General features: G+C 40.5%; 1 protein-coding gene across 1 annotated transcript; it reads left to right on the top strand.

Moving 5' to 3' along the window:
* Positions 1-7,160: 7,160 nt before the first annotated feature.
* LOC111258973 (uncharacterized) lies at positions 7,161-22,129 on the top strand. The gene is made up of 11 exons (XM_022830594.2): positions 7,161-8,082; positions 8,454-8,824; positions 9,401-9,570; positions 9,793-9,983; positions 10,185-10,329; positions 10,847-10,979; positions 11,574-11,682; positions 12,856-12,927; positions 13,211-13,354; positions 13,946-14,101; positions 20,327-22,129. Exons 2-11 carry the CDS (start codon positions 8,586-8,588, stop codon positions 21,536-21,538), a joined length of 2,571 nt encoding a protein of 856 aa, XP_022686329.2. The 5' UTR covers positions 7,161-8,082; positions 8,454-8,585; the 3' UTR covers positions 21,539-22,129.
* Positions 22,130-27,403: the final 5,274 nt, after the last annotated feature.

The raw sequence follows: 27,403 nt of genomic DNA, 5'->3' as shown, positions 1-27,403 counted from the left end.
CCAAGAATTGTAGTTGAATGTAAATTAGTAGGTAAATTACTGATTGATGAATATAGTACTGAATGGCCGTCACGCTAGATATGGATTGATTTTCTGTGTCATTAATAAAAGTTTTGCATGGTTTCAGAGGTCCGATGGCAGTACCTTAGTTGTGACTGGCCTCATTTAGCTATATATCCTGTTTAAGTTATGTTATACATTTGTTATAATAGCATTGGTTTTTTTCCTTAAGGGTTGTGAGCAAAACAGGGAAGCGACGGAAGCTGTTCTGAATAATCGTCATATGAAATGCGGTAAAATACGTCTCGTTACTGGATCATCCTTAACCGATGTTTTCCGTATTCGAACTTAAAGATCCACCACTTAAGACGTGGATAAGTACTAATCTGTTTCTGCTTATTAGTTCGCCTTTTTAGGAAGAATAAGTTCAACCATACATTATGGTAAAATGTGCCATTGTCTCTTCGCGTTGCAAACCCGCACATCCATTAGTAGATCGTTAGAGAGAACGCATTCTGAACATGCAGTGTTTATCCACCACCTATACCTCCTCGATGAAGAGGATCGAGGATAGCACCTCCTGTTCAGTGAATCTGGGAGTAGATGTAATCGAATTAAGAAGCCACTAGACCAATTAAAGTGTTCGAGTCTTCACTCGTATTCTCTACTCATGGAGGACGTACGAGATGGGTAAAGCTTGTCAACGATTAGATTAGGGAGAAAATCAAATCTGAGTACGCCGTCGTTAAGGGTAGCTTTTAGATTGACTGAATGAGCGGCCATTTAGGCCTTCGAGCGGTTTTTCGGGTAGCTCAGAGATTAATTCGTAGTGAGAGACATACTTTGCTGCACATCGATAATGAGAAAGCCTTGAGAGATGTAAATTATAAAACGATGGCCATTTTGCCCCTTGGGTAGCGAAAAACGAAGAGAATACATCTCTAGATTATTACCGCGGTAGTGCGGAGCGCACAAACCGATAAAGCCCAATCAGCCCGCGCCGGAGAAAAACCCTTATTTAAGTACTTAAGTTTTCCTTCTTAATTACAATTTGTTTTTTTCTCTATGTCAACAAGTGTTCGGAATCGCCATTTTAGATAGTGCACCAAGGACCTGGCCGCAACTATATAACTAAGGCCCCTTTAGCACACTTATAACTTCTTCGTGTTACGTCGGATATCGCCGTTTGGCATTCTATTAGGAAAGCATGAAACAAAGTCTGTGTACGCCCGGGTTCGAGCCTAGACCATAACGGATCCAAAACACGTTACCCACTGAGCTAACACGGGCTTCCAACGTAATTTCATAGCGGCATGGCAACCACACAAACGATTATTAGGCTTAATAATGACACTTTATTTTTCTAAATTCCTTATTTGCTACCCAATAAACATTTTTGCGGCTGCTGAGATCTGTACCACCGTGATGGCATGTTTGTTGGTTATGCCTACTACGGTAACGCCTTGAAAGATATTCTATGCACTTGCCACCCAGACAACGCCGTCCTATTGAGATAACGAAAAGGTCTTAGTCATGCTTTCCAATAAAAAGGAAAATTACTCAACAATAATGGGCGATTTGTTTTCCATATAGAATACCGTGTAGACGGGATTTTATAAGTAAGATATACGCAGGAATACAGCGGGGCTCTTAGAAAGAGCATTTTATCCCTAATTCTGGTACAAAACCGCTAAAAAAAAGTGATCTTTGAATAGTTTCAGTCACTTCAAATCGACATGGCTTTAAGGCTTGTACGTTAGAACCAAGCTTATTTGAAAGGAAACTAGCGAATGACGAAGGTACCAACAACAGCAACAAAAAAGAGCTACGAAGTTTCTTTAATCAATCAATTTTTAGGCCAAATTAAGTAAGCACCAGCGAAGCGCATAGACGTCAAATTGACACTCTATATGATACAGCTCTCCACCTATTGTTAGTACAATCTCGATCTTATCGTCTGATATTCGTTTCCGTGAATCACACTTCGTTTGCTAAAAAGAGCAGATCTTTTGGCCTGTGCGATTCCTATAATTAATCACCCTTGAACCATTGTATGCACTTACCGCACCAATCAGTTTGACAGTGTCATGCTTGTCTCTAAAATAGACCTTGAGATAGATTAGGCTATCTGCCACAAAGGTAGGAGCTACCGCGCAAAATGGTTGGTATTTATTCTTATGGTGGTTCTCAATGGTTGGAATTTAATCTCAGACAATTCAATCAAGACTGCAGCCATCTTGCCAAATGCAGAATGTCGGCAGCACTATAAGAGCACTAGGCTATTTGGCGACCTAAAAGATTAATAACTGACCTCAACTGCGACAAAGGGCTTCGCTCTGTTCCTTGCACAGATGCCTTTTTATTGGCAGAACTAAAATAAATGTTATTAGTTTGGAAATAATATAGTAGCGACTCTACTAACTACCTAACATTGCTGTTATAGTCTTTAAGAATTGTATAAAATTATTTCTTATGACAAACGGAGGATACCCAGCAATCGTTGGTGAAGTATGGTCAACTATTTTGTACGAGACTGATCACAGTCTCCTGTATACTTCGCAGGCTGAAGTATCCAGGAAATAGTTCTACTCATGTGGCATACGTCGTAACGCCAGTACTGGCTACGTTTCTATCTGGTAAAAGATAGTCGGATAGATTTGATCATCGAGATTTTATTTAAAACCTGGAAGTAATAACGTCATTGCGATCGTAAGTCAAAACTTGGTCTCGCATAGAGTTCGTTTATATGAATGAACAACGGAGCTTGTTAATGCATGAACGTGCGCACCGTGCCAAAACAGTCAACAGTGAAGTATCACATAGTGAGGCATCCAATGAATTCGCGCGTCCCTTATATCAGCATAAGCCCTTCGCAGAACCGAGAATCAACATAATATCAAAAGGATCGAACAAATATTTAGAAGATGCTTTAGATAATAATCGACTAAATATATTTTTTTGGGCAAATCACTGTAGGGGTTCAACATGCTTGTTGTTGTTTGATGCGTAGTTAAGTGACGAATAGGAACAACTTAAGCTGGAACTTGAATATTCCACATGGTATATAAGATATGTGGAAATACTTTGTGGCCAACCCTCAATGAATATATTTGCTGACGTAAACATTCTACGACGTCACCCCAGGCGAAAGTCTATTCTCAGCCATTGGTATATTGCTTTGAATGTACGGTGGTAAAACTTCCGTGGTGAAGCCAAAGACGTGGGGCAACCGGAATCTTTGTTACTACTATTGGCGTCTGTCGGCGTTCTAGCACACGGCAAACAATCCGGTTAGAACAGCTATAGCGGATAACTGACGTGCTTGTTAATCTTAGGAACACGCTACGGTATAGGTGACCGGGAGAGAGCCGGACGTACAACTCGAAACATCTGGGTGAGAAGTAGCATCGGAAAAGAAACCAGGTTTTACGAATAGCGGAGATCTTTAGTTCTGTTATCTTATTTAGCTAACTTCAATCCATTCTATTTAATGTTTTTTTTATAGTTTTTCATCATTTGAAACTTATTCCGTTACCTTGAACGCATTCATTTGAGACTAATTTACATGGTGTATTAAAGGAAAATATATATGTATTAGCAGAGTAGCTGACAAGTGGGTTGACACAAATGCTGCAATGGTAACCAGCAGTCATTTTCTGGTCTTCTTCATATGTTTCTTTGGATCAGGATCAATGCCGTTTTGCCTCCCACCCATAGTGCCAAAATTGCTAACGTATGCAGTTTCGCTTCTATTCAGATACATAACAAATAAACCAAACTAGGTATGCTTACCTAGTAACTTCCAGTTACTAGGTAAGCATAGTATTAAACAGTACGGGAGCTAAAATCGCTCAAATGAAAATCAGCCCCACAATGGATGAGGGGTAAGTGCAAAACAATTGACACTTTCCGGCTTTTTCGCAGGTCAAAGTACAGCTTCTACTATAGTCACTAGGTAATATGATGTCGTTGGTAAAGGCGTACCCTTCTCTCTGTCCTTAAACAAAGCTTATTGTCCAGTTCTACTGTGACCAAACACTGACATCAGGTAGTCTTCTGCCTTCGTGTTTGACCTTTCTATATGATGACCTACACATCGGGATTGCGTGAACCTCCCGCCAAAGTCTGAGATATGACCATTCCTATAGGAGGGATTGCGTCAGTTGAATCTATGCCACGCCATTTGGATAGACAAAAAAAATGTAACCAATAACAAGAGGAAGGAGAAAGCTAACATTGAAAAATGAACTAACTGATCCACTGGCGGCGCCACATCCTAATCACAAGGAACAGATATACGTACGTTGCATTCAGCCGGCCAACGAGATGACCGTACACGTTTCTTCTATCTGATCAAAAAATACGCCGAAATAAATCCAATAGATTTTCACGAGTTTATCTTTAAGAACGAACGCGTCGGCGCCGTGTACATCGCGAAACCTCTATTTCATTAAGTGAAGGTACATTCAATGGATTTAGCTCTTCAAGATTACTTTGGACTAGCCTAATTGGTGGCGTTTTTAATCGAACAATTAGAGGACGAGTGCGTACAATGGCGAAAAAGCAAGCTTCCAGAAACTAACTCAGGTTAATAGCTTTGTTGTTGTTCTTTTCTTTTTTTTTTTTTTTTTTTTAATTATGCTATTTAACTAAACAGGTGATTCTTCCAGGCAGCTGTAACTACCACGAACGGCCTCGTCCGCTGATCACCTCTCACCCCGTCCTATCTGTATACACTATCTATTCATCACAGCAGTTTGCTATTATCATTTTGTCAGCGTCTTCTCCTTGCTTGCAGCATGGGCTTGGCGGCCGCCGTCCACCCGTTCACCAGCGTCAACAACCGACATACGTCTGGCCGCGGCAGCTGTGGGAAAGCGAAAAGTATCTTTTAACAGAATAACAACGGTGTGGTTTTAACTGGCGGTTTTCTTTAGCGAAGAACCCGTCTGGGTAAGGGGGGGCAATCGGTTCGGGATAATGCGGTAGCCAGTATTTTTCTTTTAGCCACATTTGCCTCCCGTACGAAACGATGCGTTACTGTATCGTTGCTTGTGCGTGACAACAAACGACGATTTTTTACGTACGCACCGACTGGTTTAAATTGTGTCTTTTTTTTTTTTCATAAACATTCATCTCAGTCAGCCGTCGATGGAGACTGTAGTCTTCCAGTCCATGGGCTTTGTGGATCAAGGAGGAAAGCAATAAAGTGAGTGAGTGAGTGAGTATCTAAGATTTGTATTCGTGTAATGTTTCATATCATGCAGGTGCGCTAACATCAACGCAGACATGTCAAGCGTGAGATGTGTTTATGTGAAGCAAAGATGTGAGACCGCAATTCTCCGCCACTTGGAAGGCTAGTCCGAGTCTAGATAACACCTAGATGGAGCATATAGGTACGAGAAGGCTTTCCCAAAAAGCGGATAGATTGTCTTCACGAAGACTTAGTTAGCTTTATGCCTGAAACGGCGTCTCTATATTTTTCGTAAGGTTTATCGTCAAAGTGTGCACGAGCTCTTGTTAGAACAGCCTCTCTGACTAATTCAAAGTAAGTTCTGCTCGGTCTTTTTCCACCTAATTAGTTTATATAATATAATAACTAGGTAAATAAATAACTAGGTGACTGTTTGCAAAAGCAATTAGAAATTAACAATTCTTAAACATCATAGCTATTTTTAAACGTACGTTCAAACTGAGCAACGCAATTTGGTTGTAGGACCGAGCAGTTAATATTCATCGACCTATCTGGTCACAGGTATCGACCTTAGGTAGATATTTTTTTTTCTCAAATTATAAAACGCGTCTATATTTTCATTAGTTAGCATCTTAAGTTGTTGCTATTACTGTACTTTTGATATGTTCAGATTATGTAAGTATATCGTTTTATTGTTATCGAGAAGCATCGATGATTCTGTGGTGTCTTTCGTCACTCGTTCGATTTCAGGACGGTTATAAAGAGGAGCCTATCAGTGAAAAATCCAGTATACACTTACATTGAAGTAACGAAAATCTTCTAATAGACCGTTATAGCTGTAAAGGTTATAGCTAAATAGGCCAAATCTAATATATTATATCGATTGGCTTCTACGGCCATTGTAAGTTTGAGAGTCTGCATAGTTGCGCAACTTGCTGCAACTTATGCTTGGTCGTTTTCGATATCTTAATGAATAATTGCAGTTGTTTTAGAGAACTGGCACTTTTTCTTCAAAATAGTCGTCGTTACCGTATCTTTCGTAGTAGAAGAAGTAATTCAGGTTCCTCTCTATCTTTGTTGTGTTTTTTTTTTTGCTCCCATCAGATTTTCGTTCGCAGAGGACAGCCTGACAAGTTACCGTACCTCCACTGTCCAAATGGTGAAAGCGCTACATTAATTTCAGTAAAAAGTGTCCTATCATAGACTTTCCGTTTATTTAGCGGCTTTCCTAAACACATATGCTGTTCTCGGTCGATCCGAGTGCGACAGATGAACTCCGCAGATAGGGCGGTGCTTTTTTTGAGCGAACCTCTTATAAGATGATTCTTCTTATAAGATGAGATCTTCGTGAACAGGAATCGTTTGCGGCTGTTTAATGTAGATGTCCTCATAGTTAATCACTGACGTATGTAAATCTGTACAGATTTTCGTTAGGCATTCGCTAATAAATAGATAGAAGATTTTTATGTAGTATAAGGGCAAACAGATCATACTGGATTTAGGTATGAGGGCCCGCCCGAGGTGTGAGCCTTTCACACGTCAATTGTAGTCATTTTTATGACTTATGTTTTATGTTCTTATAAAACAAGCACGCTTTATTTGTAGACAATAGTCACATTGGCAAAATAGGAAATCCATCGTAGATTTAGGTAGGTTAGAATTGGTTCTATTCAACAATTAGCGGAATAAGATTCGGGCTACCCAAAGGTACTTTTGCTAAATAATAGTTCATCAACATTGAGTAAAGCCTCACCTCACTCGAACGTTTTCAGATGTTGAAGCTCGCGTCGTTTACCTAGACCTCGGATGGGAACAGTAAGAGCTTCTCAACCACCTGGCACTGAGCCCAAGATTTCGAAGTATTTTCTTTCAGCCTAAGTAAAACTCGCGTCAATTTTTCAAACCCGTGGATGTTCGTACCATGGAACTAGAATTCCTGTCTTATTCATCAGCGTACGAATTTGAAGCTAGTTAAAAAACTGATCTTTCCATGTACACATGATCTTTTTATCGTTCAATAATCATTGGATATGGTCATATCGTATTTATTAGGGAGTTACGTTTTCTTATAATTATTTTCTTTTCATAATACGTTTTCTGCTAAGGGTAAGAGCTTCCTCTATACCCGTTTATCGTTTTACGTCCCTTGCATAATTCGTACATGGGGTCCTATACACATACTATACTACCCGTGTAAATTTTGTCATATGGGGCCCCGCGCGAACAATTATGCGATCTCACATTATATTATGTCCTGTCTCATAGACAGTTCAGTTTCGTCGAAATACCGCGCCTGTCTTTTCGTAGCCATCTTGAGCCACAAAGTATGTGTACGTTTACGTGCATTTGTTGGCCATCGGCGCCTATTGACTGCGAGCTCCAGGAGAAACAACTGTAACAGCAATAGTAATTGCGGTGAAAGCATTAAGCTGGACTATGACAAGAAGCATAAGGATATATGATTTATTGACACGAGGGTGGTCGGCCATCGACAGGGAAGATGGTGCAGCAGCAGCAGCACCATCTGGGTAAGGGTCCGTATTGCGCCATAGCGGCGAGGTGGCGCTATCCTGATAAAAAAAAAAAACAAAAAAAGAGAAACAAAGAAAATGGTATGAAAAGCCGATGATATATTTAGCTGACGCTACTGCGAGCGGGCGAGTGAGCGTCGTAAGATTACTCAGTTTGTTGCGGGTGCTGCTGTTGCGTGGTAGCTGTAAGCGCCAGTTTCTGTGTGATTTGGTGGTACGTGGTGGCATTGATGCTATCAAAATCGGCTGTGGATTTCCCTAAGACTTTCGATACTGCACCTATTGCAATTTACTGCTGTTGTTGGTAACAGGCGAAAAGGTGCTGTGCAAGTTGCCAGACAACATCTGAAACGGAAGGTAAGACGTGCGCTAGCGTAATTGGGGCGGCAATAATGATGGACAGCGGGGTGTCAATGGCTGAAAAAAGACCATGTTTTGGCACAGAGTATTTTGAAAAACACTGTTCTAACTAGCACTTTCTTCGGTTTATCTTCATCGCGGCGGTGTCGCGGACGATGTTTAAGGTTAGTTCTGTCGCTGGACAGAGTTGTGACTGTATTGCCGTGTGTGTATATATGCCTTTTGAATGATGAATCGACAGTAATAGCGTTTACGGCAGCAGAAGATCAGTTTGACTGGTAAGTGTGACTGATTCGCTAGTGACTAACTGGCGTCAAGCAGTGTATTATGCACACCACGTCTCTACATTGTGTCGACTTTGATTACAGGTCACAGAAGAGAGGAATAGGTACTCGTGAGCGTAGCAGACCGGATATTGCTCATCGTCATATACAACGGCAGTGTGTCGTAAAGGACAACAAACCTGTGGGAATATCCTTTTTTCGTCTATAGCAGCCAGGATGAGTGGCGCTCTCCTGGTATGCTGTTTCATTGGTCTTTGTGCTGCAGCTGGATCGCCAGGATCTTCCCATCCGAGAATAGGTAACATTCACGGCAATCAGAGATACAACAGGGACAACCGTAGTCAAGATACGATCCAGGCTAATTTGTATAGTACCAATAACAATAATCAGGAACTGCCGCCGTCAACAACAACAACAAAGGTGCCAGAATATGCATTCGTGCTAGGCACAATTGGGTGAGTCAGCACTATTAACTGCTAATATTAACGTTTTCTTTAATAAATTAGATTAGTTCTCATAAGTATAGTTTTATGGGTATGATATTTTCTAGTCTAATAGAAAAAAATTCCATTCTAGTCTTTATATTTATCGGAGATTTATAATGACGATCATATGAAGCTGGAAATAAAACGTAGCCTTTCAACTTTACGCACCCCGGCAACTTAGTAATTGAAATTTTTGAACTTACGACGCGCAAATTGCGTTACCTTGAATAGGCTTGGCCACTACAATCCTATAGTAATATTGCATATGTTTGTTTATTGTTAGGGAAAACCAGATTATGTATAATAGATAAAACGATTAATAACATGTATATATATATATATATATATACTTATTACGCAAATTGCATTCCTAGATTATTTTGATGGGGGTTACACGTAGTTAGATTATATCATATGTGCTGCTCTCTTGAAGCGAAAGGTTACCTAATGACTGAATTTATTAGGGATAACTGTATATCAATGAGCGATAGGTACTTGGTTCGTTTCGCCTGATACGTATCTAATGTTGGAATTTTCCATATACAGTAAGGCCATCCGGGTGGCGAACTCGAGCAATGGCTTGGCACTTGAGCTATTTAAGCGGGTTGCCGATCATGACAACGTTTTTTTTGCACCATTCGCTATATCGACCGTTCTTTCGATGGCGTACCAGGGGTCTGCTGGACGCACGGCGGAAGAGATGGCAAAAGTGCTCGGTGAGTTCGAAAACTTCAGCGTTTTTCATACCCCATGCAAAAGGGACAAAGCGGAAATTTTTGGTCTCCACTAATCAAAGAAGAACTGCTTGGGATCCATCTTATACACAGAATCAAATTTAAAACGATTTTATGATGCTTTACGCATGCCCTGTAAATTGCGTAATGTCCAGCAGTTTTATCAGTAATAGAATAATAGGTGTTTAACTAATTCATCTGCAGGTTACGAGCACTCAAAGGACCTAAAGCAGTTCCTCCTTGACGGATTCAAATCAGCCCGGAGTCTGGTCAATGAGGAAACTGGAACGAACGAGCTGATTGACGTTAACACAATGTTGATTGACAGCAAAATCAAAATTTTGCCTGAAATCAAGGGAAAATTGGAGAACTATTATGGAGTTTCTGTACAAGAGGTACTTATAAGAGAATCTGTATGTGATTTTCATTATAATACAAATAAATTGCCTAGATTACTAATGTGTCTTGGGATAAACATACATTGTTTTTACATACTTTGAACAAAAAATAGTAAAAAAATTGTCTGGTTCAACATATATACACTTAATGAAGCCGGCGCCATACAGTTACAATTTTAATGTAAGTATTTCCTTTAGGTAAACTTCCAGCGATCGGCAACTCTGAAAGTTCTCGACACGCTAGTTACGCTAAAGACAAAAGGTCATATTAAAAATGCCTTTGGTGACCACGAAGTACTTCCGAACACGATCATGATTTTGGCAAACGTTATCTTCTTTAAGGGTAAGCAAAAGGAGTGTGTACTGGCTGAGATCGACATCTTTGCTTTGTAGTGTAGATATTCGTGTCCTCAATGTGAATGAGCTGCCTTTGTTTTTTAGATGTTGTTATTAATTATTGACCAGTCCAATAGATCATGTTAGACTTATGCTATCATGTGTTCAAGCACCCGACACTTGCGCATAAAACCACTTTGTCGGTTCACGATTGTCAGGAACATGTTTCCTAACTTTATTCTCTCTTTTAATGCAAATTTCATATACAAACAAAATAAACACATGTTTTTTTTTCTATTAATCCTTCCTTGTGTTACATCAATTATCAGAATTTCTCTGTGTTCCTATAACGCATAGATAATAAGGAACAATGACTCCCCGATGAAGAATAGTAATCAAGGGTTAAAAAAGGTCATCTAACAAAAAGAGCTTAGTGATTTTATTTTTGTAGATACTTTTTTTTGTAGACAACGCAACCTGATTTCTATTTGTTTGGGCTGGATTCCGCTACTTCGTGTTTTCAGGCGTGTGGGCCAAGCAGTTTGATCCGAAAAACACAATAAAGGGCATCTTCCTCAACGAAGGCCAGAAGGCTTATGCAAAGGAAGTCGACTTCATGACGATGCTTGACTACTACCAATATGCCTACTATCCGAAGTATACCGAAGTACACCGACGACCCCCCATTGACATCCTGGACCCCCTGGCTTCTTATGATTAGGAACCAGAAAACCAATGAAGACTGATGCTATTCGAATAAATTCCATCTAGAGATTAAAAAAACACAAAAATCAACTGCTAGCACATTATTCAGCCTACTCGCAACGAGCCGGCATATTGAGTTCTGACCAGTCTTCTTTGAAGCAAAAAACTGAGCTAAGCAGGCTGGTAACCACCCAATCGATTTATTGAGGCACACAAACAGATTGAGAACGTGTTCAGGGTCCAAAAATCACGTACATGTTAGGTCTAGGAGTAGCATTTCTTCACAAAGAATAATACCAATCCATTCCATTTTCCTTCCTAATAAGACATACCTCAAAATACTGTAAAATGTGTGCTGTTTATGGATGATCATTAATAGGCAATGTCAGTGGTATATACAATAATATCCGAAGTACCGGTACATACGTGGCTACGCTTCCATTTTCGTATATTTCCATTAAGAGTAGCAACGTGAGGGATAAATGGCGTTGCCAAGTTGCTCAGCCAACGTTTTTCGTGCATCACTGAACTGTTGTGGGATTACAGACTGAAGCTTTCCGCCCTGGACGTGCCGTACACCGGTTACCAAATGAGAATGACCATTTTGCTGCCAGATGACCCATCCCGAATGGGTAGCATCTTGGATAATATCAATGTAAGCTGAATCAGATCACAGTGGCATCTTGCTATCTAGCTAAAAAAAGATACCTATACATATATATATATATATATATAACTGGTACCTTAATTAAAGCATCCAAGCCAGCTCTATATACCCTAACACCTTCAAAACAGTGCAATTTGCATGCCTGTTTATTACCTGTCCCTCGTGCCTAATCCCTTGATTACATCCGTGTGTGCCTTGATGTTTATTATGCCGAGTGTCTAACGGTTCTGGCAACGAAAAATGATCAGCTTTTTCAGTTGATCGGGCCTATCTGATATAGAAACAATTTTTGTTAGAAGCTAGCTTACTTCAGCAAAAGACCTTCGTTTCAGTTCAAAGGAAAAATAGATAGCTCAATTTAACCGAGTAGGTACTCTAAAATCACTAATTGACGACCGATTCCTTGCGATTTTTAGTAACAGTTATAAATAGGACGCGATTGAAGGTCCATCATGAGGCATATGCAACCTCGGCAGTCGGCCTCGGCAACACTCGGCCTACCTGTGAACAGTGTTTATTGTTATTTTAAATTATTATTTAATTAAAATTCCTCTCTCAGCCCAATTTAGTTTTAAATACCGGTGAAGATCTAGGCGTCTATCATTTGATATTTTTACAGTACTAGGGGCCTACGTTAGCTATAATTGTTTTGGACTTGACTCGATGCATGAAGTATACTTAGAAAAGTTGTTGCTTTGTATACATACGTAGATTTAAAAGAAAAAATATTGTATTTTTCAAACCTTTTCGGCTAGCAGCCAATCTACAAGTGTGTTATTCTTGAATGTGCTGTCTTCGAAGTTCGTTACCTCAAAACATGGCTAAATATCGGAATGCTTAACCAAACCCTCAGTCGGCAATACAAGTTAACAATAGTCATCATTTTAATTTTGTTTTGTAGGAATTGCCATTTTTCAATACAGATATCATTGCTGATAATATTATAATTCCTATACGTATTGTGCGTAAATGTCGTTCTAGGAGTATACAATGTGTTAGGAAAGCTGTATCCTGTTTTGTCTCTGGCGTAATATGAAAGAGTTCTTTTTTTTCTAAACTTCTTAATAAATCGGCAGTGGTTTTGACCCAAACTTTCAATGATTCAAAGTGAAATGATAGTAACACGCAATAAAAATAAATCATTAATTTTTCGACATATAGACGGACGATGTGCGACAGATCGTGTTGGAGATGGAGCCCGCTCTGGTCGAGGTCATACTGCCTCTATTTAAGGTTGTACTGATTATACAGTATCTGTCGTTTCTATATATTGTAGCCCTATATACTAAAAAGTTCACAATTTATTCTGATACATAACTACTCAAATTGGTTATCTACTAGTCAACAGAAATATCCTTATTATATTATAAAAAAAAAAGTATGACGTTATCTACAACGGACTCGAATCGCATCGTGTTGTCTAACGGTATCCTTGCATGCTGGATACGAGTACTTGATACAGCAATCGTAGTTGATATCAGTCGTTGTCAAGATAAATTTGTTCTTGCATCCACAGATAAGCTCACGACTTAATCTAAAGGAATACCTACAAAAGCTGGGAATGCGCTCTGGGTTTAATCAAGGCATTGCGGAGTTGCCATACTTCACCGCAGATGATAGTCTACACATTAATGAATTCGTACATCAGGCTGTTATTGAGGTGGGTGACTCTGCATGAGAGATTTGGTTTTGGAAGCCATCTGCTCGATCTGAAGAATTGCTCTTTACTAAAAGCAGTACAGTTATGGGTAAAAACTCCATCGCCTATGATAATACGCTTGCTTGTTAATAGGCGTAACATACTCAGTGTAGTAGGGTGTATTCTTGAGGGAATTTAGCGCTACCTGACCTCACAGTGTAGCTGCCAAACGGAACAACAAAGATCTTCTTAACTGGTCACTCGAAAAAAATTAGACAAAAATTGCCTAAAAGTGTCGCACAGATCTTGGGACATATCCAAACGAACTAGACCGTTGCCTTACGCACTTACACTAACGCAACAATGGCCCTATAGAACAAAAATATGACTTTTGAATTGCCTTACATAGCCCACCTCTGGCTTTTCTTTTGTGCCTTGTCCCGCATCGAGGGCAAGTCGCCTCATTATCTCGCCATATACTCGCCTCGTGCTTATCGATGACGCTCCTTATTCGTAAAGAAAGCCTACGAAACAACCAGCGTCCTTAAGGTCCTAAACAACCATTAATATACCAACGACCATCAACCGATAATTTTGCCTTTTTTTCCACAGGTAAACGAGCAAGGAACCCTAGCAGCTGCATCGACAGCCGCGGCCCATGCTACGCGTTCCAGGGTCGTCAAGTTTCATGCCACCTCGCCATTCCTGTTCATTATCAGAGACTCCCGTACAGGACTTTTCCTTTTCGTTGGCAAAGTTTCAAAGCTGTAATACAAATGGGTTCAATAGATGTTCTGCGATTAAACATCGTTGCTTGGTAGGCACGTAAAGATATGTATACCCAGAGATTATGCAGGCGTTCGTCCTGGTCTCACTACTATATTAAAAGTCCTCAGCGGAATGTGTAGTCTAATAGTTGTGCATTTCGCAGGAAAACTAGACGAAGATAGCTTATATGTCGTAAGGTCGTATAGGACTGTGGCCTATGGTGCTAAGGGTCAGTTGCTTATAAAAAAAAAAACCTGTAACATGATTTGCAGTAATAAGAATTTAATTAAAACCATTTAACAGCCTCGTGAGAAAATGTCATGTTGTAACTCGTTTGTTTCAATCTGATATGGCTTGAAAGATCCGGTTGTTCATCTTAACAGCACTAGGCTTCCTCAGTTACATCCTTTAATGGTCAAATTATGAAGGCTACCTTATTCGTTACGGCTGAACAGGTAAAACCCGCCTTTGGCAAGTGGCTTGACAATTTGTTAGAATTATTTGATGACCACGTTAGCTTAAGCATGTTATTTAAGGAATGTTTACGAAATAAATATCAAATCCCTGTTAAGTGTTCCTATTGAAGTTGCGCTCATGTTCTTCTTTATTATCTTACGCTAATTGCGCCTTGTGTTTTTCGTTTCGATTCCTGTAAAGTCCTGCTACCTCTTCCCAATCCTAGCTTTTACCTAATCGTAAACTGTACCGCTAGAGGGGGGTTATTGTTACGCCTTCCTTCTATATCTAACACCGAAAAAGCCGAGAAAGAAGACCCTTTAATGGAACTGCACGTTAACCTCTCGTGTTTGACCTTTTAGTTTTCCAATAAACTATACTGGTGTTTGTTTGCCGCGTCGAGCGGTTTTCAGAAAATGCTTTCGAATAGCATGAATCCATGACCCCTTTGATTGAATCCAAATATCTATCTAGATACTATAAATTGACAGAAGCCTACCTAGGTACAGAGTACATCGCTACGACGTCGAAGTGATCGCTATTGGCCTAGACAACAACTCACTGACTTAGTCGATGCAGGGGGATTCGGTGCTTTTGTCAGGCCCTTAGCTTAGATACTGCATTTCAACTGCAGATACAACGACCCGAGACCGGCCCGTAGTCAACAATTCGATAAGGATTATTTCATACAATTAAGTTATCTCTACTGACAATAGGTTGCTTGACGCTCAACCCAATGATTTCCTGCAAAATGAGCAGCTTATCGATTAAAGACGACCATCGTTCTATGGGGACGCTATACGGCGCCGATAGCATCCAGTATACAAACGCAAAAATATGACATCGCGACTGGTCATATAAAACGATATCTTCGGTTGATCTCTAATATAAGAAGTTGGTGGAAACATAAAAAAAAAAGGTCGGTAGGATAATTGAGCCAGTCAGTTCTGGTACTCCAGTAATGGATGTCTGCAAAATTGAATAGAACAGTGGCGTCAACTTTCTTATATTATAGTACGTACGAGTTATACGAATAACAGTAGGATAACGCGCTGCGATCGACCAGTCTGAGTGTCCTTTTGTCAACCTATAATATGTCTAACTTAACTCAGGCTGTTCGGCCTGTCCGCAGTGTTCAGTAACAAGAAAATTTCTAGATTTCTGTATATTGAAGTGGCTATTTCATACATGTTGCAAGCATCGACATGTCTATATCATGATTAACTGCTAGTAAGTATGTAAATACTGTAAGTAGGTACGTAAATAAGTCCTGCTAGTAAGTAACCCTTGATAAGGAAAAAAAAACACGTAAATAACACTACCTGTTTCGTAAACAGCAGTCGGCCGAGAGATTGTTTTTCCTGCCGTTCGTATAAGCTATTAGCTAATACGTATTACGCTTAAAAGTTTACATTTTGACATCTGAATACGTTGTTTATACGAAACTTATCGCATGTGGGGCGTTCCTAGACTGACAAGTTCTGATCGATATATGTATTGGCAAAAAAACAACTTAGAAGAGATAATCGCAGTGTAAATACTTCGAGGTTAGACCTAAAGCGGTTTAAGAACACATCCTCTCGAATGGTTGGACAAAGACAAAGTTCTGTGAAAGTGATTACTAAAAACATTCGGCCAGCTAAAGAAGGCATGTTTCTATTGTAAACAAACCATTGAAGGATGACACCTTAGCGTATCTACCCAATATTACTGCTAAGTTTTGCCTTATTTTTTCAATTTTCACTAGCTTTTATATACGATTTTTCGCTTTTCGAGTCCTCGAAACAATGTTTAGTCTGTTAGGGATAAACAGCAACCGAACTGAGATAAACAAATTATATAATTCAAAGAAAAATTACTTTTTTCAACGGATAAAAAGACCGGAATTTCTCATCGCGATAAAATGGACCGATTAAATAGCGTAAAACATATCGGTAGTACCGTGTATTGTACACATTGTGAATCATTATTGAACATTTTATTTGAATTTTTCGCGGGACGCGTTATTGAATTTTTTTGTCTGTGTGTACCGCAATTGCCTTTCACTGAAAAAGATTATCGCGTATGAACTGCGCAGAGATCTATAATATCCCACAGCGTTATGTGTTCATTTAACATAATAAACACTTCCGAGGCCCCGAGAGATCACCTAATTCAGGACTATTTTTTTAATCTCTGCGAATCTACGTGTCGTAAAAAAAGAGTGTCTAAATTGGAGTCTATTTGTTTTCTGGTACGAAAACGAAATTCAGGGCTGGTACAGTTGCCCTCCGTTCGTTACCGGTAGCAGAATAAGGGAGTAATTAAAACAATTTTGAGCCAAAATTTAGAATACGAATTAAAAATGTACTCGATTTCTAATTTGAAGGACTTCGGTTATTAATGAGCTGCTTGAAGCTGTATGATACGATTTCTATGCAAGAAGCTCTACGAACGATCATTGTTAGGCTGTGGCCTAATCGTTCCAGGACATCTGCAGTGATGATTAATCTCAGAACTGAAAATCAAAGATCTTCCACTGTATCTTTGAATCGCATACTATCTATATGTATGTATGTATGTATGTATTTTAACCTGTAAGAAATGGGAAAATACGGAGGTTCTTATATGTCTGTACGCGTCTAAACAAAGGTGCCTGTTTACATGCCTGTAAAGTTTGGCCATGTGTACATACGTTTGAAACATATATTACTAACTATAAAAATAATGAGAGATCTAAAAATAGGCAGCGCCTAAGATAGGAATCGAATTGTGACTGTTCAAATTAGCTGGGACGAGGAAGCGATCGTTCACACGGGAAATGCAGTATCACTGGACATAACGCCACTGCGACGAGGTGTGTCCGTGATTGCGTAGTGGGTGTTTGTTTGCCTGCTAAGCGTACGGATATAGATTTTCAAATTCGGCGGTAGGGACTCTTCGTCCTTGCCGTGAGCCAGCCTTTGAACGAATGCCTAGGTACTAGATACGAAGCACGAAAACGTTGTTACAATGTGTCGACAGGTATTTCGTTCAGAACGCGCGCAGACGATTTTGCCGCTCGGGCCGTATAGCTGACACAAACGTATGTTTCCATTTTGTTCACGGTTATCATACACGGCAGAACGGCATCCGTACTTTACATAACCGAATTCGTTTAGACTACTTGACGCCTGTTGGTTTTCTCAGCTAAGTAAATAGACGTTTTCGGCTTTACATTGGCTACTGCAGTTAAGCATCGCTTCCGCCTACTCAGGTCGAGGCCTAAATAGAGTGCACCTATGCTCGGAGCCGTCACAAAACTGCTTTTATACTGCCGCAAAAATACCAAATTGAATTTACAATCGACCCCAGAGCCGACTTATATTTTGACAGAAGCTACACACATAGAGCCTATGCATTTCGCAAGTTCAAGCGCGTTTTAATAAAATAAATAAATATTTTTTCTTTAATAAATAAAAGAAATATATTGACTGGATCGAGCTGTTCTATTGAACAGATTGACTTGTTGCAGCAGTCCTTTCTGCGTAACGAAACCCGATTATCACCTTAATCGTCGTACAGAACGAGAGATCGTCATCGCTTTAACGATGGTCAATTTCGAATACGGATAACGTACCACTATTACGCATACGTCTTGACGTCAGATTGACCGACAAATCAGTAACAGGTCGGTCCCAAAGTCAGGCGGTTCAGACTAGCAGGCGTCACCAAGTGCATGTCTCTATATTACATTCGGTCATATAACGCGTACACACGAAGGTCCTTCAGGAAGACACAGAGCAAATAACGCTAGTTATATTCACCGGCTGCGTGCGAGGCACTCAACTTTCCTACAGTTTAAGCCAGATGTGCCTTTCTGGGAACACTTACCATTTTTACACATGATTTATATATGATAGCCACTGCATAAACGGCTATAATGTTTATACGTGTACGATGAAATTCATATTGTCGTGTAGACACGATATGAAATACATACATCGACAAGAATACGTGTATAATACGGACACGTATTACGCATAGGATATAAAAGATAGGAAAACGCTGCTATGCAGAATTTGTCACAGTTTCCAGACGTCTACAGAACCTCCTTTCGTTTTGATAGCTCAATGGAAACCTAATGAACCGAACCAAAATAGAAATGCATACGAAGCAATGAGAAAATGAGTTTTTAAAAGCGTCCTCCTTAAGCAGAATATGAACATCGGTCCGATCGACGTATAAGCGACAAACGAAGGATCGGCACAACGATTAGTGACGCCAACGTATTACGTTGTCCGTCAAACGCCGGCAAGAAAACAGGCATTGAATACAAATTTATGTGGTTGCTAGCTACAGTGACAGCTGGAAGAATAGCAGTGAATGCAACGATTAATACTGTACTTTCCATCGCATCCATTGTAATGGATGCTGCCGCTGTTTCTGTTTCGATGGTTCCAAGCAACAGCATTTTGCTGCTATCGTTTCTAATAGAGAAATCTGCTACTGTGTCAGGCTTTCGCGGCAGTGGCAAGAACTATTATCCAGCAATATAACATCCGCTGTATAATTTTTCGTCTCGACTTATTCTCCCTTTCGTCTGCCGACTGCACGGGGTGAGGTGTGCGGCGTACGGTGCATGGCGTCCGCGCGGAAGAGAGAATCCCACGGGCAGAGTTTTTTACACCCAGCAAAGATGAAGTTGTTGGTGATGATGTCAACGATGCCCTTCTTGCTGAGTCTGTTACTTATTTCGGTGTCAAATATACCCGCGGTGGCGCTGCGACAACTTCTGGATGATATTATTGTGTGTACATGCATGTTTATCTCTTTCTCCCTTGTAATATGTTCTAAGGTTCTTTTTCTACCGCAGTCTCTTCTTGAGGGCTGTTGTGGCGACTGCTAACAGCATCCAGATGGTGGCAGTAAAAGTAAACGCCCCTACAGCATCGCGCCGCCGTGGCCCTCGCGACGGCGGTGCAGCCACCGCCAAAATCGCTACTGTCACCGGAGAGGTTCATATTTGCCGCGTTGACTTCCTTACCTTCGAAACGTTCAAAACGAACCAGCAATTGTCTGGTCTGTCGCCGTGCATATGGGTTACTTTTCTCCGTTCGTTTCGTATCAGATTTTTATTGTTTGTCTGTTCCGTTGACGACTGTTACTTGCTGTCATCTCTGTAGCCAGCAGCCGCGCCAGTACCCAGCTCGTAACCAGCTTATCTCATTGTCTGCCTCGCGAGCGGCCTCCAGACGACGGCCGTACTTGCGCGAAAATGTAATGTAGGAAATAACGAGTGAGAAAAAAAAGAAATCACGAAACTCAACACTTGCTTACCACTGCGTTGTGTTTTTCATTTCGAGATTTCGTTGGATGTCCGCCGATTGAACGTGTCCACGCTGCCAATTCTGTTGTTTCTTAGAGTGAATATGTGAGCTTGGCTGGACGTAACACACGACGACCATATCTCTCCTCTAACCAAATTAATCGAAGCAGGTAAACAAGTAAAAAGCCTACCCTAAACTTGATCCTCTACTTGATAACTCCATTGGTTTCATTGACCGCGTACATCATGAACGCCACCTGCTGTCGTACATAGTGCATCCTATATACACACACTAAGGATCTACAGAAAAACGAACGTGTGCGATTTAAAAATCAAAATTACAGAAAGTCAACCTGATGGTTTTGTGAAGCAAAAAAGTTGAAAATAACCCAACGATAAGCTACGCCGCCGAGCTAAAGCAACTGGCTAAATACGGGGCATACGTGAATACGGCGAGCGTTCGAAGACCCAAAATACGTTAGTCAAGCAAAATGCTAATCAGAACGGCGTCAATGATTGTAGTTCTAATCGTAGTGACAGTCCGCGGCGATAAAAAGCCTCTCGACAAGGATACCAAACAGGTGGTTATGCTCTACAATCGTTTTGGGGAGAAAATCTATCGGCAGCTGAATCGAAAGGAGGGCAACATTTTTCTGTCACCCATAGCCGTGTCAGCGATTGTTGGAATGATCCATCTGGGCGCGCGAGGCCTGACGAAACGAGAAATAGAGGACGTTCTGGAACTGCCTCGCTATGCGCTGAATAAGACTACATTGGATATGGCTGTCGGTAATCTACTCGCGTCATTCGCACCTGCCGTAAAAGACTTTGAGCTTCAGATAGCCAATGGAGTTTTCGTCACGGAGGGTCTGGCAGTAAATCGTAAATACCGCGACGAGCTGCAGAAATATTACAATGCAGGATTATACTCGGCACCCTTAAAAACTGCTCCTGAAGAAGCTGTATCGGATCTGAACAACTGGGTCAAAGATCAGACCAAAGGAAAGATTCCAGTACTGCTAGAAAGACCCTTACCACCGACTATACCACTCGTGGTTCTAAACGCGGTTTACTTTCAGGGCAATTGGGAGTATCCGTTTCCTTCAGAGAATACCCAGAAGGACAAGTTTCACGGCTTTCATAGGGTAAACAATGTTGCCCTTATGTACCAAGAAGGCAACTTCATCCATATTGACAACAAGGATTATCAGGCAATTGAGCTACCATACCGTAACGGGGATATGGTTATGGTGGTCATCCTACCAAAGAACACAAAAGACCTTTATCGACTCGAGCACACCATAAGCTACTCGCAGATTCTTGAGGAGCTCGGTCAAACAATCAAGCAGAAAGTATACCTGACTTTGCCGAAATTTTCTTTGAGTCTTGCTTACGATATGCGCGGAGTTCTTCAAGAAGTCGGTCTTAATTCGATGTTCTCACCAAACTTTGCCAACCTAACTGGAATCGCGGCACGCCCAGTGATCGCGCTAAATACAATTTACCACAAAGCGCTTATTGACGTAGATGAGAAAGGTACCGAAGCTTTGGCAACCACTGCCGCTATCCATCAGCACTCAAGCCTCATGAATCCAAAAACAGCCGAATTCAGAGCGGACCGACCTTTCATTTTCCTGATTGAGGATGTTCACTCGAACGCTGTACTCTTTGCTGGACGCGTGAGCGACCTGTAAACAGATATACTCATACGAATGATCGCAAGTTGCTCGCCCTCGAATGTCCGTCATATTGTGACAGATGACAAAAAGTGCCGATAGGAATGCGTGCCAAGTCTGCCGAAGCGCTGTTGCTTAGCTCAGGTTATAGGTCCGCTTCTTCTTGGCAGGTAAGAAGACATCGGCACCACAACTGGGGCAAAACATCGAAAACATTGCTCGAGGTCGTACAAAAAAAGAACGGAAAGATTCAGCCGCGAACGATCAACGCCAGAGCAGTCATGGTACATGAACTACTAAGTATACCTGGACAATAGCGTGCCGATTGAGTGGAAGCTAACTGCTGTATATAATATCAAATGATTAATGGTAGTAATATTTAACAACTTCAAAATAAACTATATATGTAATTTTCTTAGATACTCACTTTTCAGCTTGAATTTCGGTAATTAAGTAGTACCTGTAATGGAAATAGAGCAATCATTGCTGTGACAAGTAACTTGAACCTGTTAACAGGTTCCTTGCGCTTGAGAAAGCGAGAGCATAGTGAGGAAATGTAAATTGAAAAAGAAAGTAAAAAATAAAAAACCAAGGTTCTATTCCAGGAAATTTCTCATTCGGTTGTTTAGTCAAGTTAAAAATTGCGCGAGGCAATTTGCTTTACTAATTGCGGCTGCCCTGTCCAGGACGAAAAGTGGAAACTTGTGCGGAACCTGTTACAACTTCCATAATAGAAAGATACTTAACTAAGCTATAATCCATTTTTGTCGTACATTACGGCGGTCTGCCGCAGGGAGCACTTATCAAGCACGTTAAAAGTACCACCGGTAGTTATTATACCAGTCGTTTTCGTTTTATAGCGGTTCCACATGCCATCTCAGCATCTGCCAAAACCCGGTTACCTTGCGTCACATGAATGTTTGATCCTGGTCGGCAATATGTAGTATTCAATCCAATATGTAGTATCCATATACATTTACACGTGAGATAATTTTACGTGTAGGTAGAAACAGTTTTGTCTAGCTTTTTTTTCTAGGTTTGAATAACACTTCATAGATTCTCCAAAGCGCATTGGGGTTCACTTGTAGGATAGCCGGGGCGAACGTCTCGGATAGGCCATTTTTCACAGAAACGACGCCTCTTCGCTGAAGTTTAGAGTGCTCACTCCTGCGGAACACAAGATACGAATACAAGACAACGCAAATATACTTTTAACGGTTGTCAAGGGGCATTAAAATAGAAAGAAAAGAGAAGGAAACGTTTGAAGTTTACTCTTAACTCTTTTCTGCAACTAAAATGCTCCATGAATATTTCCTCAAGTCATTGGCATTATCTAAGGACGCCGGAAGCATTTACGGGAGACGCACGGCTAAGTACGATCTTGTATTTGCGTTGGTTATAATTATCATCATTATCAAAATATTATGAATAAATAAAACGTTTAATAACAAATGTTTGCGCAAACAATCGGGGGTGTGCACGTTTTATATGAAAATGTTTAATAACTTAACTCTGTTATTAATAACTCTGACACAGGCCATAACACGATGCTGAAATTTATCAAACTGAACGAAGAAGAAAAACTTAACTGAATTTCATTAGTATTTGTCTTCTTACAAATAAGCCAACAAACGGGACTATTCACACGTGAAATAAAAAAAGGTCGATTTTTTACGAACTCTCAAAATACATTGACTTTTATAGGTCTCTGAGTATATTACTTGCATATTCTGTCGTTTGTGGGTTTCTAAACTAAGATGACCCCTTTAAATAACCCGGGCATCGGATACTACCTTCTGTGGCAGCAATAACCTTCGAACCCATTCGATAAATGCCATTTTTTGGCAATGACTTTTCTTTTGAAGCAAGGTTCACGTTCCACTTAATGCCATTTCCGTATGGAACATCTAATTGTATCCGGATGTTTGTTTTATATCATTGTTTACAAGAGACATCAGACAATGTATGTATGTGGTCCTGAATTTGCCTAAAAAAAAGTGAAGAAGCAAAACAACAAAAAAGGGAAAAGGGGTACATAAGTAAGGTACGGGCGCACGATATCACTTCCCCTTACAATTCAGTGCCAGGAGATTTTCCAACTATTAAAGCAGATCAACATTCCACTACTTCAGGTATCGTCCACTGCAATAACCGATAGGCAGATAGGAGTCTACCCAGCACTTTAACTGGTCCTCTTAATTTCTCTTATCTTCTGGGCTACCTCGGTCGTAATCATAGTAGCGACATTAGCACCGACCGCTGCTGAAGAATGAAATCGTCCGATGAAAAAGGATCAAAGTCGATCGTTAACTTTCCGGAAATGCGAGCGAGCGACTTAAGCTCTGGCTAGCAGCCGGGCGCAGTTCAGAAGTCATATATATGCATATTTAATTCTATTCGGAGGCAACACCGAGATCGTGGTCGTTATCGGCGTCTTTATGCACTTCTATTTGCATAAATAGATTGTGAACTTCGCGAACGAGTACTTGTGGCGGCAGAGGTGTAGCTAAACTTCCGAGCGATACTTTAAAGGTAGAGAGGAATACACGGCATAGCCTCTATATATACATAGCATATTGTGTGTGTAAACGGGTGATGGGTCCATTGCAGAACTAGCTGGGCGTCAGAGGGCGCGAGAAAAGCAGCAGCGATGAAAAAGCCGATGCTAACTAAAGTCGGCAGCGGCAGGCTAATGGAGATGATGCAACAAAAGGGTAAACGCGTTTTCGACGCACAGGAAGCTACTACGCTATGCGCCGTAAGCGCCGAAGAAACCACTAGAAGCAACAGCTGGTCTCTTTTGACTTATTTTTAACCATTAGTAGAAAAAACTAATGTTTTTTTTTAATTTTTATCGTTGTATCGGTGTAGAACGAATGCGTCACGGAAGGACGGCTCATATCGGAAATAGACTGTACGGACATAGTAGAAACATTGCAGCAAAGTTGTTGTACTTTTCTATCAGTTTTTAGAATGGGACATAGGGCATATGAACCTTGTCCTAAAACATGTTCCCACTGATTGGAGATTTTGAGAAGTGGCCAAGATCTGATCTGCTTTATCTAACTTAGCTTTTCAAAGCGCAATCATCTAAGGTAAAATCATTACATTTATCACCGAACAAAGTAAAAAGAAACTATGAATGAGGATGACCAACAGCGACCCGGATAGCGAACAAGTGGACACTTCTTGTCACATAGTAGCTGGCAGCCCTACAATTACTCTGTGCGAATTTTTAATGACAAAAATGATCTTCAAAAAGCTAGCGGAACTTTCAGAATCACCTCAGGTTAACCTCAGTTTAAACAATCATTACCTTTATACCTGATCCCTCTGGATTAAGTGAAAGAACACTTCGCGTCATACTTTATGTTGTGTTATGACTTTTAACCGTTCATGGACGATCTGTAATAACTAGCTGCACTTTTCTGCAAAACCAGTGGCTGGCCATTAATAATTCTTTTTAATCAAAACAAATTCATAGATTTTATGTGCTCGCGAAGATAATTCATGGGTCAAATGCATATAATTCCTGAAAAATATCTTTAAAAAAATAAGAAAGAGATCGCAAACTAATTAAGATGCTGGGCCGTGGCTCCAATCCCTAGATGGAATCTTCGCTAAGTAAGATTTTTAACGAAGTAATTTATCTGCGTCTTTCTTGATCGCTTACGCTTCTTATAACGACAGTTCGAACGTATCTTGTGTCCCAACCGAAGTTGTCAAACTGTTCCTCTTCCATCTTGAAAAATGCACTGGCGGTAGTGATGCTAGTAGTATATAATAAACATGAAATTTAAGCAGACTTTTAACCACAGTACATGTATGTAGGCGGAATGTGGCTAGGCGTGGCCTTACGGATAAGAGGCTCCCTGCCCCGGAGATCCTGATATTTGGTGTCTTTTTGGGATGAGTAAGGTCATTGGATGGACCGAGTCCGACCGATTTCGGATACTGTGAGTGAAACAGAAGAAGCAGGTGGAAAGTTGTACTAGTTGTTTCGTTCTGCTGTGCTAGTAAGCATTCTCCCGCCGTCAGTCTAGTATTTAGAGTAGAAGCAAGGCAGAAAGAAGGCAGAAAACTTCCTATTGATTTTTTCGGTTCCGTCGTTACTTTAAGTACGCAAAACCACACTTGTTTCGGACACTGACACGGACACCGATTAATTCATACTTAGAATGTAGACCACCGCAAAGCTAGATACTGTTGTATACCGAAAAATATAGGCTTTTCGAGATCTCTAAATTTGTACTGAGTTCCTCTAACTTTCCAATAGTAAGGACGTATGTATTCAGAAAGCAGATGATGCTCAAACAGTATGAAGTCAGTATGAGAGTTTTTGAGGGTTTGTTCTCTGGATTTGAGAAATCTCTTACAGCGGAACTGATAAGGACTAGCGTATACACATGATTATTATGGCATTATAGTTTAGTATCGTTTATGGATGTCTCCATAGCTTATGACGACTGAGTGTTGCCCCCTAAATTTTGAGATTTTTCACTGATGCGCGAGACGTCCCTTAGATTCTTTTCGAATTAGTGTCGTCGAATTTATAACTATTCGTTGATACTTTCTTTCTGGTTAGGTAGTTACATATAAGGTATAGAGTTTAAAATGATAAACATAGCTAAGTTCATATCAATAATATCATAGATATGATGATATTAATGCGTAATCTTAATAGAGGCCTTTGATATTACCTTACTGATCTTACATGAAGTTACGGAATAATATCGTAACAACTGTCGCAGCTCATGAGACATTGTTGTTGTATCATTGACGGTCAGGATTTTCTGTGCTGTGGAGTGTGACGAATATCGTTTTAGGGCGATCTATCGAACGGAGAGGGGCAAACTAACCAGGCGCTATTTCGTTTGCATACAATGGTATCGTAAGTTTGGTTCGCATAAGTGGTAAAAGCTCACCTCAGGATAAATCTTTATCGTATGTTGTTCCCTATATCACGGAAATGAGGCTGCCGTGAAGATTTTCTTCTATTAGCGCGGGGGTAAGCAATGGCTAATGATGCTTGATAGATAATAATAATTATTTTTGCAAAGCTCCAGGGGGCTATTAAAGTAGCTTCCTGGATTGAATCGAGAGGTGAAACCCTATACAGTTTTAGCACATGTTGTTTTAACATAATCGAGTGAATACATTGTTGCACAGTGCTTGCGCCATGCTAGCGAATTGCGCGATATCGGATTTTGTCTCATTAAGCTTATCTTTGGTATGAGGCTATATAGAAAATCCCATAGGTTACGGAAGATGCCATGAATGTTATATAACGGAAGCGTATTCCTTCCAAATTAATCCAGAACAATTTCAGAAAAGGCACAGATGTCTGTAGTTTTACTTAACGATTATTATCATGGTGTAGGCCTTGTATGAGCGAAGCCATTTTTTTGCTCGTATTTATTTGCGCCCAAAGTTGCTCTGGAATTCCTTTGAGCCTATATGAGCAAAAAGTGGGCACGTATTGAATGTTTGACCCTGAAGAGGAGGCTGGGGGAATTGAATTACTAGCTAAAATTTATTCATTGCTCTAGTTTTCCTATATAATATACAAACACAGTCAAAGCAGTGGGTGGAGGAACGCGATGAGTCGCAATCCTGACGTGGGGCTTTCTATCGGACTGATAACTAAAATCGGAGTAGAAGTTAAAGGGATGTTGCTAGAACTTCTACGTGTCAATAGCAACATCCCTTTACGTTCTACTCGAAAGCCCTTTCAAAAAGAAAACCAACCCATGTATCAATAAGATTTTTTCTCGTAATCGTCAGTCCTGTGAATAAGTTAAGCCACGAGCCCGCTAAGATCGTCAACAAAAAAGAACGATTCCAGATTCCCTAGCAATCCAATCAACAAGCACTGACGATAAT

This window comes from Varroa jacobsoni, unplaced genomic scaffold (genome assembly GCF_002532875.2).
Source record: "Varroa jacobsoni isolate VJ856 unplaced genomic scaffold, vjacob_1.0 scaffold_282, whole genome shotgun sequence".
Lineage (NCBI taxonomy): Eukaryota > Metazoa > Arthropoda > Arachnida > Mesostigmata > Varroidae > Varroa > Varroa jacobsoni.
Note: the sequence above shows the minus strand (reverse complement) of the source record. Positions and strands in the feature narration are given on the sequence as shown.

Excerpts from the sequence above, each read along its gene's own strand:
- LOC111258973 (XM_022830594.2), top strand. The coding sequence starts at position 8,586 with ATGAGTGGCGCTCTCCTGGTATGCTGTTTCATTGGTCTTTGTGCTGCA. Across the intron at positions 11,683-12,855 it reads GCATCTTGGATAATATCAAT|ACGGACGATGTGCGACAGAT; the intron begins GTAAGCTGAATC and ends TTCGACATATAG. Across the intron at positions 12,928-13,210 it reads TCATACTGCCTCTATTTAAG|ATAAGCTCACGACTTAATCT; the intron begins GTTGTACTGATT and ends TTGCATCCACAG.